At 33.1% G+C, this 12,459-nt stretch overlaps 1 protein-coding gene across 1 annotated transcript in view; it reads right to left on the bottom strand.

The window, feature by feature from the left end:
* Positions 1 to 7,966: 7,966 nt before the first annotated feature.
* LOC21393509 overlaps positions 7,967 to 12,459 on the bottom strand; it is a 6,592-nt gene continuing 2,099 nt past the window's right edge. The window contains exons 2-4 of the mRNA XM_010099030.2: positions 9,350 to 10,645; positions 9,153 to 9,269; positions 7,967 to 9,030 (exon numbers count right to left, since the gene is read on the bottom strand). Coding sequence (XP_010097332.1) covers positions 8,179 to 9,030; positions 9,153 to 9,269; positions 9,350 to 10,606 — 2,226 coding nt within the window. The 5' untranslated portion in view covers positions 10,607 to 10,645 and the 3' untranslated portion in view covers positions 7,967 to 8,178. The remainder of the gene's footprint in view (positions 9,031 to 9,152; positions 9,270 to 9,349; positions 10,646 to 12,459) is intronic.

Genomic DNA, 12,459 nt, shown 5'->3' on the forward strand with positions numbered 1-12,459 from the left:
CTCCATATCATGAAACGGTTCCTTATCAACCAGGGTACGTTTGTTTCATAAACTTTATTAACTATATCTATTATATTATTTACTAATTGATTTTAAGTATCAGCCTTTTTTTAGCTATTTATTTCTTTCAACATTTATATATACATATAATACTTATCTTCTTCTAGAATTGGACTTTACCTTCTTATTTAAAGACATTTTTTCTATTTTGCTTTGTCTTTTACTGTAGCAATGATGATGATAAGCAATTTAAATATTTTGAACTTTACATAGGTTGTCCAATAATTACTGTCAAAACTTATTTATTTTTTACTCAACCTTTAGGCTATGTTCTTTTTACCAATATTTTTTTTCGTTTCTTTTTCTTAATCTTCAATATTTTCTACTTCTATTATGCTATATTTAGCTTCTTGGTAATATTTGGCCATTAAAAACATATTTATAGGTATGTTACTTTTATCTTACTGTTAATACTATTTTAGCCTTTACTATTATATTTATTTTTTACTCATGTTCTTTCTTTTTTGTTAGTCATTTATGAAATCTGGGATTGAGATGAGAGATCTCATTATCTCTGTTGCTATGTTTTTGCCTCCTTCTTTCTTTTTCTTTTATGCACGAATATTTTACTTCTTTCTTTCTCTAATACTGTTTTTACATCTACTGTCGAGAGACTTTAATATTTTTTTTCTTTGCTTTATATTTTAATTTCATATTCTTCCCTTTAGGTATTTATTTTTATATTTTTTTACTAAGTGTTTATGGTAATTTCTGTCTAAATCAGGTATTTTGCTCCAGGTTTTCTTTTTCAACAAAGAGGGCCCTAAATGAGCACAATAATTTCCAAAATATTTGAGGACATCCACGTTTCATCATCGCCAACAAAATTATCAACTGCAGTATCACAAGATCCACAGAGGTAAATCAAATTTACTATTTTATATCAATTATATATAGCAACCATTTATATTATTTTAAATATAATTTTAAATCATTTTTTCCGTTTCAGCCCGCAACCAATACCAACACCACAGATATTAACACCAACCACATTTGATCTACAAACTCCTATGTCTATGAAATCAAGCACAAGGTAAAATATGTTCAGTATAACAAATATTGTCCACTAATTTAAATATATATCTAAAATCTTCCACGTTTTCGGCCTGAATCAAGAACAACAAAACAATTTAAAAAGTGTTCAAGAACAAGGTAATATAAATATTTCTAAAATCTTTATTTTACACTATATAAAATAAATATTTTTAACTTCTTTAACATTTATATTTACTAACATTTTTTTTTAACCTTTCTATCTTGCAGTTGAAAAAAAACATGATGAGAGCACACGACAACAGCAATATATTTTACTTTCTACATATGTACGTATACATGTAAATATATTTTAAATAACAATACTATATATATATATTTATAAAAATTTCAAATCTATTATATGATACAATACTGTAGTCCGTAACAAGGCGGAATACAGACTCGTGTATCCTTAAAGTAAAAGTTAAGTAAAGTACGCGTAAATCACTTTAACAGCTTAACGATGTTATTTTAATAATATTAATTGTTTGTGAGTATTTTTTAAGAATAAAATAATCATAAAAGCCACGTTAACTTTGACTGATTCACATATTTAGTATAATTATTAGACTTTTTTAAAACTTAAAAAAATGAAACCCATAGATTTTATATTATCACATTTTGAGGTAATCATAAACCCAGGTGTTATTTACTTTCTCAGAAAAGTTTAATATCAGGAGCCGTAACCTCTCTCTTGTTTTGCAGTGGTTTTGCTTCTTCAGGATATCTGCCATTCAGTAATCATGTTTTTAATATATCTGTTTTTATAAGAATTTTTCTCGGAAATTGAGCGAAAATGTGATGTCGTTGTGCATATATAATATGTTCTATTTTGTTGCTATAATTTCTTACGTTATTCTGGATATTCAGTTCATGACTTTGTCTTGCTCGGTTTTGAATATTGCGTTATTCAACCTGGATTTATTTTATTCAGAATATTGATTTTTCTGCTACATCTATCCTATTCACAGTATTTCCTCGATCGAGGTATTCTGTTTTCTTTTCTTATATATATTTCTTAGATCTTATAAAGTATTTATTTATGGTGTTTTTCTGATTTATTATCTTAATTTGGTAATTATTTGATTTATTTGTTTATTTCAATATGTATTGATGCCTATGCTATTATGTGTTTTTTTTTTTTTTTTGGTTTCGCTGTTTGGTGTTTCAATTATCAAAAATATTGTTATTTATGTAGAAGTTAGGATTATACTTTACTTTCTTTGTTGCTTTGTCAACATGTTTTTTCTCCTTTTAAAGTTTTATTCTTTTTTAGTGGTGATGTTGTTATTTTTCTTTTGTTGTCAACATGTGATGGGTGATTGTTATAACAGACTTGGCTGTCATTGATGTTGCCTTTATTATTTTTTATTTATGCCAACATGTTTTAATCTGTTTTTCGTGTTAGTTTTAATGTTCTTTGGTAAGTCAGGGTTTTTTGATTTGCTTGTGCCCTTTTGTGGTGCTTATTTTTAAAAATTTTGTCTGACCTCCATTTTAATCACTTTGATTTTTATGTATTGTCATTGTATCGTACTGTCTTTAGTTTTTACTCCTTTTTTATTCTTAAATATGTTGTTTTTGTCGTTCCAGTGCATATTGTGGTTCTAAACTGTAATAATCTTTTTCATTTATGGCATAAATTCCTTAATAATATAGCTGGCAGCCATGTATATTGTTAGGGCATGTTTCAGTTACCTATGGTATATGTTGTTGACAATAAAAGATTATTACCCGAACCAAATTTTTTATATATTATTTTCTACTTTTTTTATCCTTTCCTGATTTCCTTATGTTTTCTACTCAATTGATAGTGCAATATGATGGGTTTCTTTTTTGTTTATACAGATTTAATCTATGTGTGTGATATGTTAATGGAACTAAATGTATTCTAAAAATTGTTTGATCTTTGTTCTTTTTTAGAATATAGTACTTATATACTATATTCATTATATGATAATAAAATATTTTTGCACTGTGCTTATTTAGAGTAAATTTGGTGTTTTGTTATCTCGATCATTTATTACTATGCTTGAATATCAATCGCTTGCTGCTTTCTCTTGCTATCACTGCATCATTTCTCTCTATATTCTGATTTGGTTGCCCGACATTTTAAATTTAAAAAGTGTGTCAGGTATTATTAATGGTTTATATCGTTAACATTTCAATATGTGTATTGATGTTAGGTATAGAGGTATGCTGAACATCATATTATCTGTTGTTTAGAGTAGATATATTTCTTTGTTTGGGCAGTAATGAAATATGTTGTGTTTGTTTTCTAATATATGTTCATAAATGCTTTAATTGTGTTGTTAGTAAATGTTATTACTATATGTTGGTTATAATAATTTTCATATGTTGTTAATAAGTATTAGTAAAATATGTGTTATGTCTGCCTTCTTTTTTTCCTTTTTTTTTTTTTGCTCTCGCTTTCGTTACTACATTTTTTTCCATATCCTCCATATCATGAAACGGTTCCTTATCAACCAGGGTACGTTTGTTTCATAAACTTTATTAACTATATCTATTATATTATTTACTAATTGATTTTAAGTATCAGCCTTTTTTTAGCTATTTATTTCTTTCAACATTTATATATACATATAATACTTATCTTCTTCTAGAATTGGACTTTACCTTCTTATTTAAAGACATTTTTTCTATTTTGCTTTGTCTTTTACTGTAGCAATGATGATGATAAGCAATTTAAATATTTTGAACTTTACATAGGTTGTCCAATAATTACTGTCAAAACTTTTTCAGTTTTTTCACTACCTTTAGGCTATGTTCTTTTTACCAATATTTTTTTTCGTTTCTTTTTCTTAATCTTCAATATTTTCTACTTCTATTATGCTATATTTAGCTTCTTGGTAATATTTGGCCATTAAAAACATATTTATAGGTATGTTACTTTTATCTTACTGTTAATACTATTTTAGCCTTTACTATTATATTTATTTTTTACTCATGTTCTTTCTTTTTTGTTAGTCATTTATGAAATCTGGGATTGAGATGAGAGATCTCATTATCTCTGTTGCTATGTTTTTGCCTCCTTCTTTCTTTTTCTTTTATGCACGAATATTTTACTTCTTTCTTTCTCTAATACTGTTTTTACATCTACTGTCGAGAGACTTTAATATTTTTTTTCTTTGCTTTATATTTTAATTTCATATTCTTCCCTTTAGGTATTTATTTTTATATTTTTTTACTAAGTGTTTATGGTAATTTCTGTCTAAATCAGGTATTTTGCTCCAGGTTTTCTTTTTCAACAAAGAGGGCCCTAAATGAGCACAATAATTTCCAAAATATTTGAGGACATCCACGTTTCATCATCGCCAACAAAATTATCAACTGCAGTATCACAAGATCCACAGAGGTAAATCAAATTTACTATTTTATATCAATTATATATAGCAACCATTTATATTATTTTAAATATAATTTTAAATCATTTTTTCCGTTTCAGCCCGCAACCAATACCAACACCACAGATATTAACACCAACCACATTTGATCTACAAACTCCTATGTCTATGAAATCAAGCACAAGGTAAAATATGTTCAGTATAACAAATATTGTCCACTAATTTAAATATATATCTAAAATCTTCCACGTTTTCGGCCTGAATCAAGAACAACAAAACAATTTAAAAAGTGTTCAAGAACAAGGTAATATAAATATTTCTAAAATCTTTATTTTACACTATATAAAATAAATATTTTTAACTTCTTTAACATTTATATTTACTAACATTTTTTTTTAACCTTTCTATCTTGCAGTTGAAAAAAAACATGATGAGAGCACACGACAACAGCAATATATTTTACTTTCTACATATGTACGTATACATGTAAATATATTTTAAATAACAATACTATATATATATATTTATAAAAATTTCAAATCTATTATATGATACAATACTGTAGTCCGTAACAAGGCGGAATACAGACTCGTGTATCCTTAAAGTAAAAGTTAAGTAAAGTACGCGTAAATCACTTTAACAGCTTAACGATGTTATTTTAATAATATTAATTGTTTGTGAGTATTTTTTAAGAATAAAATAATCATAAAAGCCACGTTAACTTTGACTGATTCACATATTTAGTATAATTATTAAACTTTTTTAAAACTTAAAAAAATGAAACCCATAAATTTTATATTATCACATTTTGAGGTAATCATAAACCCAGGTATTATTTACTTTCTCAGAAAAGTTTAATATCAGGAGCCGTAACCTCTCTCTCAGACTCTCACCCATCTATTCCCACGCCGCCGCTGACCACCAGAAATGCACCGCGGGACACGACGCCGCCGACCACCAGAAACGCACCGCCGTTGCCGGACTTTTCTTGCCGCCACCACCAGGGTATGTGATTTTCTTAGTTTTTTCTTCTTTTCTTCTTTTTGAATCCGTATCAGCCAGGGTATCTTCTTTTCTTTTTTTCTTACCGGACTTTTCTTGTTGAATCCATTATCTGTTATTGTTGAATCCGTATATGTTATGGCAATTATCTTGACTTGATTGCACGCCTTTAAACTAGTATTAGATAAGGAAGACGGCGATACATATGTTCTATTCCTGCAAAAAAAGATTGTAATCCTGGTCCTAATAATGCTGGAAAAAAGCCCATAAATGGGGTCCATTTAATGGAAGAAAAAAAAAAGAAAAAGGAATTAAGAGAGAGAAATTAGCTCTATTTTTCTTGTTGACTCCGTTAATGATGTTGTTGTCTTTGGTTGTAATAATTCATTTAAAAATAAATAGTTTTTTTAATACATATATTCTCATACACAATTAAATACATTAATATATTATTTTTGAAAATTTAAGATAAGATTCATGTATGAAACTAAATACAGTAATGTATTATTTTTGAAAATTATATTATCTTTTATTATTTTTTTAAGAATATAACAATTAAATACATTAATATATTATTTTTGAAAATTTGAGATAAGATTCATGTATGAAACTAAATACAGTAATGTATTATTTTTGAAAATTATATTATCTTCTATTATTTTTTTAAGAATATAATTCTTACTTATTACTGCGTATCAAACGCCCCCAAAAAAGAAGAGAAGTTCATCTTACTATTGCCATCATCGCTGCTCGAGAAATTCAGAGTAGCGCTAAGAAAATCTCAGGCCCATGATTTTCGGATTTCCTGCATTGGTACAATAGATATAAGAGAGAATTAGTGAACCCATCTTTTAAATGCATAATTTTAAAATTTTTATTTTTTACTCTTGATTAATACATTTTGATGTTTTTTGACCAACAGTTATTAATAAAAAATAAATAGTAAAAATCTAAAATTTTTGCATTTTATTTGTCTCCTTTTGTCTTAATATAGACATCTACAATTATTGCGAGGGACAACTATTCCAAATCACTGCTCCATTAAAAGTAGGTGCATTCAATCACTATTAAAAAGAAATAAATCCACTTATTTATGTCGTAAATCAAAGTCGGGCATTCATTTCCAGTCATCTTACCTTTAAATTCATATTATTTGTACACATATACAATAGCGAGCCAAATTATCTCGACAAATTTGCTTACTTAAGCATCGGAATATTCTCAGCCGATACCACATCCGATACTCACACTTATTTTTCTTATTTGTTTTAGAGTTCTTGGTGCTCATCAGAGGTAAATCAATATCACGGAGTTCAAAGGCATTCCTCTGTAACATTTTTCTTAAAAAATAAAAATAATAATAATAATTTAATCTCACCAATGTGCTACGATACGCGCTTCTGTAACATTACATTAAATATCAAATAGTTTCCATACGACATCTTCTGATTAGATGTAGTCTTAAAAGTCTCCTGATCATTTTATGAGGACGGAAAGTCATTAATATATAACTTGGAAGAAGTTTCAAGTTGATGCGTTATCGTCCATTAATGAACATGACTTTTCTGCTAGCTGAGATCAAACGGTTAGGTGACTCGTCAGCTCACGAATTAAAATGTTGATTAGAATGTTGCTAAATCATACTTTTGGTGTGTTAATTGAATCTTTAAAGAGAAAAGCTTAATCTTCTGCTAAATCAACAATTTTTAAAAACTATCAGGCAAAAATAAATTTTACTAAACACCTTGACCTGCTGTAACTTCTTAAAAAAAGTAAAAATAGCCCTCAAAAGTAATGCCAAACAAGCCCTAAATCTCACAGCCATGACCTTAAGACTCGTTTAATTCACTGATTCGAGAGATTTAATTTTATGTGAGAACTTTTTACTGTAACAAATAAATTAAACGTGACTGTTTTTAAATTTTTTTTACTATAACAAAACTCAAATTTTAAACTCAAATCGGTGAAATGAACGGAATCTTAAACTTTCAAAGTGGATAAGCAATGAACGCATAATTTGTCAATTATTTGCTGCTCACGTGTTGAATAACAACAGCACTCAAGGATGCTTCAACGAAATTACAGAATTGAGGAGCTAAATTAAGTCTAGATTCGAGTTTAAAATTTAAATTTTACTTCAGTAAAAAACTCTCACAAACAATCACATCTAATATTTTTACAACTAAAATCTACTAGAGTACATAAAAATATTAGAAAACTTTCTGCAAGTGGGCTTTTAGTAATGACAACCAAATGTCTAACATATACGAAAGATCCGTCTAACATATACGAAAGACCCTCATAGCTACGGTGGGCTTGAATAATTGGATTCCACAGCTAATCTCGACCATCGTCGTAAATTAGAACATCACCAGCCAAACAAAGCAAACCCAATTCAAATGTGTACAGGAAAAAAAAAAAAAAAAAAAAAAAAAAAAAAAAAAAAATTTTTTTGTCCAAAAAAAAAAAAAAAATTATTTGATCCAGCAGTAAATCATATGCCCTGCAATTCAAACTAGATGGATTTTTATGGAGATTCGATAGCCTAGCATTATGGTGATGTCCTTTGTAATTTCAACTTGCTAACCACTAGCATCACCGGACAGAAGATACCTATGAAAAGCACATGAAATAGCCAGTTCAAATACCTTGAGTTCACGCTCATTGAAGAGGTTAGAGGATCCAACGAAAATGGAAATGAAAAGTACAGACTAAATTAGCGATAGGTGTATGAACCAGCCGGGTAGCGAGCGGAAGCCGGCAAAGTAGCAGGTTCGGGCCTGGCCGTCTGATACGTCTGGTGGTAGGATGGTAGCGTATCAGAAGCATATGTTGAGTACAACCTATCAAGTTGCTCGGTTTCTCTCCTTCGCAAGGGATCAGTCTCAATCAAGTAAGCCTCTCTCCGGCTGCCAGCAGAGTAAGGAGAGCTTAAAGGAACATCCTCTCTCCTTTGAAGCGGAAGATAACGGTCCACAGTTGAACTGCCATAATAGTAAGCATAATATGGGTCCTTCGCATAAGGGTCCAAAGCAGAAGGTAATGCAGGTGGAACCTCACGTCTAGCACTAAGACCATAACCCTGATAGTCTCGCTCACTAAGGTACAGAGGATCAGCAACAGGGACTGTATCCCTCAAAACAACATTTGGAGGTCTTAAAAGCCGCTCTCTATCATAATCCCTCCTGTATGTTTCTAAGGGAGGATCGGAGATGTGAGCAGGGGGAGTCAAGTTTCTTCTCTCACCCCGGAGACCATAAGTGCGATATTCCTTTTCGGTAAGGTACAAATTCCGAGGACTCTCTTGCCTTTGCACCTCACGGTGGTCACGACGGTGATCCCTTTCATGAGCAAGGAGACGATGAGCCCTAGAATCACCATTGGCATGAGAATCTCTAGCCTGTTTTTCCCGATGTGGATGAGAGTTTCTTTTTCTTGCCAAGCGTGAATGTGATTCTCTCTCTCTCTCGTGAATACCCTGATCCCTAGTTGTTGCTGCTGCTGGTAAGCGGATGGGTGCCGAAGGGCGAATTTCAGCTGGTCGGAAAAGTGCCATGAGCTTCCTAACCTGAAGAAAAGAAAACGTTAAAACACCATCAGTGCTAAATTATAAAACAAAGAGCCCCCTCATGCATATAGGGGAAAAGAAAGGGAGGGATGCAAAAAAATTAGAGCGACAGAGATACTTACTTGTCGACCTGTAAGTTCTGTTTTGAACTTGTTTTTCTCATTGTAATTTTCTTTTATTGCCTTCTTAAAAACACTCTCAGGCAGTGGTAGGCAATCCTTGTGCACATCGAACCGCACCTGAAAATTGAAAACTCTCAGCACATAAATCTGAACAATCAAAAAACAAACAAGTATCTATTGGAAAACTTGTATATGACCTGAGCAGGGAAGGCTCCGCCAAAAGCTTTTGGCTCAAGCCTTATGCCACCAGAAGAGGATGCCTTGTAAACCCCATATAAAAGTTTAAGATCAAAATCAAACAGAAAAAGCTTTAGCCCACGTCTAACACCCAATACGTCGTCTTTTTTACCAAGTGAAACGCCCATGACATGGTAACGGAAACAATCTGGTTTTGTCTTTCCACTGCACATGAAGATCAGACCCTCAATTTTTTCTTTCTTCTTACCAGTTGCAGGGCTCTTACTTGTTTCTGCATTGTTTCCTTCATTCTTTTTGTTTTTTAAATTCCTATCTGACCCAGCATCCTTTTCACCTTTCTCAAGTTTTTGCTGGCTCTTTTCTGATTCACTGATCTTTTCCTTGTTCTCTTCCGCTTGAAGTCTCTTCTTGGCATGCTCTTCATTAGCAATAAACTTAGGTTGGTTTTGTTTTCCTGAACCATGCTTTTTACCCCTTTCTCGTTTTCGAAGGATGTTCTTTTGTTCAATGATCTTTTCCTTGTTCTTTTGAGGTTGATGGCTCTTCTCAGCACTGAACTTTTCCTTGTTCTCTTCCACTTGAAGTCTCTTCTTGGCATGCTCTTCATTAGCAATAATCTCAGGTTGGTTTTGTTTTCCTGAAACATGCTTTTTACCCCTTTCCCGTTTTCGAAGGATGTTCTTTTGTTCAATGAGCTTTTCCTTGTTCTTTTGAGGTTGATGGCTCTTCTCAGCATGCTCCTTATTGGCTATCTCCGGTTGGTTTTTTTCTCCAGAGATCTGTTTCTTTGCAACCTCCTCCTCGTTGCTACCACTTGCTTTGTTACCCTGTAACAAAATCTTTTTCTTCCTTTTCTTTGCCAGAACCAGACTGCCATTCTTTGTTATTTTTTGTGGCCCATTAACAGCCACAGATTTCTTCAGGATTTTAGATCTAGCCTTCAAAGATTTAGGGGTTTTCCTTTCAGACGACTCTGGTTTATTGGACACATTCAGAATCACTTTTGGACTAGCGGATGCTTCAGCTGGAAGCTCTGTTTCTTTACTGATTGCTTCCGCAGGAACTTCTGTTTCTTTACTGATTGCTTCTTCTGCTGGAATCTCTGTTTCTTCTTTAATTGCTTCTGCAGAATTGTCTGTTGCCTTTCTTAACAGGGCTTCTGCAGGAGTATCTGCTGGTTTACCAGAATCTTGTGTTGGACTCCCCATAGGTTTATCAGAAGCTTCCACGAGAGATTCTGTTTCTTTAACATCCATTTCTATGTTGTTATCTTCTTGTTCCAGATCTAGCAAGCACTAAACAAATCCCAGCAAACAACTTAGCAAAGTAGGATTGCCTTTTCTTCCCGAGGCAAACAAGATACAGATATCTGCAGAGTAAAGACGAATTGAAAAAATTATGTTAGGATCCTGGTTGAGTCCCACATTGCTAAAGTATGGGCTTGGCATGTGGATTTATAACCACTTGGGAACCCTCTCCCTACAAGCTAGCTTTTGAGGATGAATTCTACTCAAGGGTTATAACAATTGGTATTAGAGCATGCCCCTCCTCAGGCCTACGTTGCGAAAGGGGCAACCTGGAAAGGCCAGAGTGGGCCGCCGTGGACGTCTGTGTATCGGAAGCGTGGTGGTATGTTAAGATCCTGGTTGAGTCCCAAATTGCTAAAGTATGGGCTTAGCATGTGGGTTTATAACCACTTGGGCACCCTCTCCCCAAAAGCTAGCTTGAAGGGCGAGGGTGCCCAAGTGGTTATAAACCCACATGCCAAGCCCATACTTTAGCAATGTGGGACTCAACCAGGATCCTAACATACCACCACGCTTCCGACACCGACGTCCACGGCGGCCCACTCTGGATGGCCCACTCTGGCCTTTCCAGGTCGCCCCTTCCGCAACGTGGGCCTGAGGAGGGGCATGCTCTGATACCAATTGTTATAACCCTTGAGTAGAACTCATCCCCAAAAGCTAGCTTGTAGGGAGAGGGTGCCCAAGTGGGTATAAACCCACATGCTAAGCCCATACTTTAGCAATGTAGGACTCAACCAGGATCCTAACAAATTACTCCGCTTGTGTGTGTTCGGACCTACATGCTCTATTTAGATGAGGCATTGGAATAGAGAGAAGTCAACTTTAACCAAAGGAAAGGAAAATAAAAACAAAAACAAGAAAGAGGAATCCTTGCTCCTCTTCAGCCTTCGAGTCTTCGACAAGACATAGAAATAGTAGAAAATTAAAAGCTGCTAATTGAGAACCAGAACCAAATTTGTTAATATTAGCAACACTTATAACGTATCAACTTTAGCAACTAGCTCTTTACAGTAGTTAGGCTAAAATCAGGTTGGGATATATAGAGCTTTTCCTTTTCTCTGCTAAGGAACTTTGGTACCATTACGGTATCAGAATTATGTAAGACACCAAATGTCTCACATGGAATAATTATATGATGATTAGTGGTTTTATAAGCTCTTGGGTCCTCTCCCCTTAAAAGCCAGTTTTGTAAGTGTACGTTCTATGTGATGAGTTCCTAACAATTGGTAGTGATTCAGTCAGGTTTAAGTCGAAGCAGATGCACTATAGGCTAGATTAAGATGCATTAGTAAAGCCGTCGTAGAGTCTAATATTGATAGTCGAGCAAAGCGAAAGGCCTACCATCAGGTTAGTATTGATAATGAGGAGGTTAATAATGAGGACGGAGAACAGGTGTTCATTTTTGGTAGATTTGTTACAAACCACCATGTCAAATACAAGATCTGACACCCATTCCTATGATCTTCACCAAGGATGGAGCAACTTGGGGAGGACTGCTACTTGATAGAAATCTAAATCCGCGAAGTCACCTAGCTGGGAAGATTGGCTTCCATGGACGGCAGTTGCGGAGTGTGGTGGAATGTTAGATACCATTACCAAAAGTCCATATGGAATAATTCTACAATGATTAGCAGGTTTATAAGCTCTTGGGTCCCTGCTCTTGCAATTCGATTTTGCAAGGATGAGTTGTACCTAATATTTCATAACAATTGGTATTAGAGTCACTCCACCATGTAGAAAGTTTAAGTGGAAGCGGTTGCGTAATTGGTTGGATTAAGATGCAACGGTGATTCATTAGCCCC

Source organism: Morus notabilis, unplaced genomic scaffold (assembly GCF_000414095.1).
Source record: "Morus notabilis unplaced genomic scaffold, ASM41409v2 Scaffold724, whole genome shotgun sequence".
Classification (NCBI taxonomy): Eukaryota; Viridiplantae; Streptophyta; class Magnoliopsida; order Rosales; family Moraceae; genus Morus; species Morus notabilis.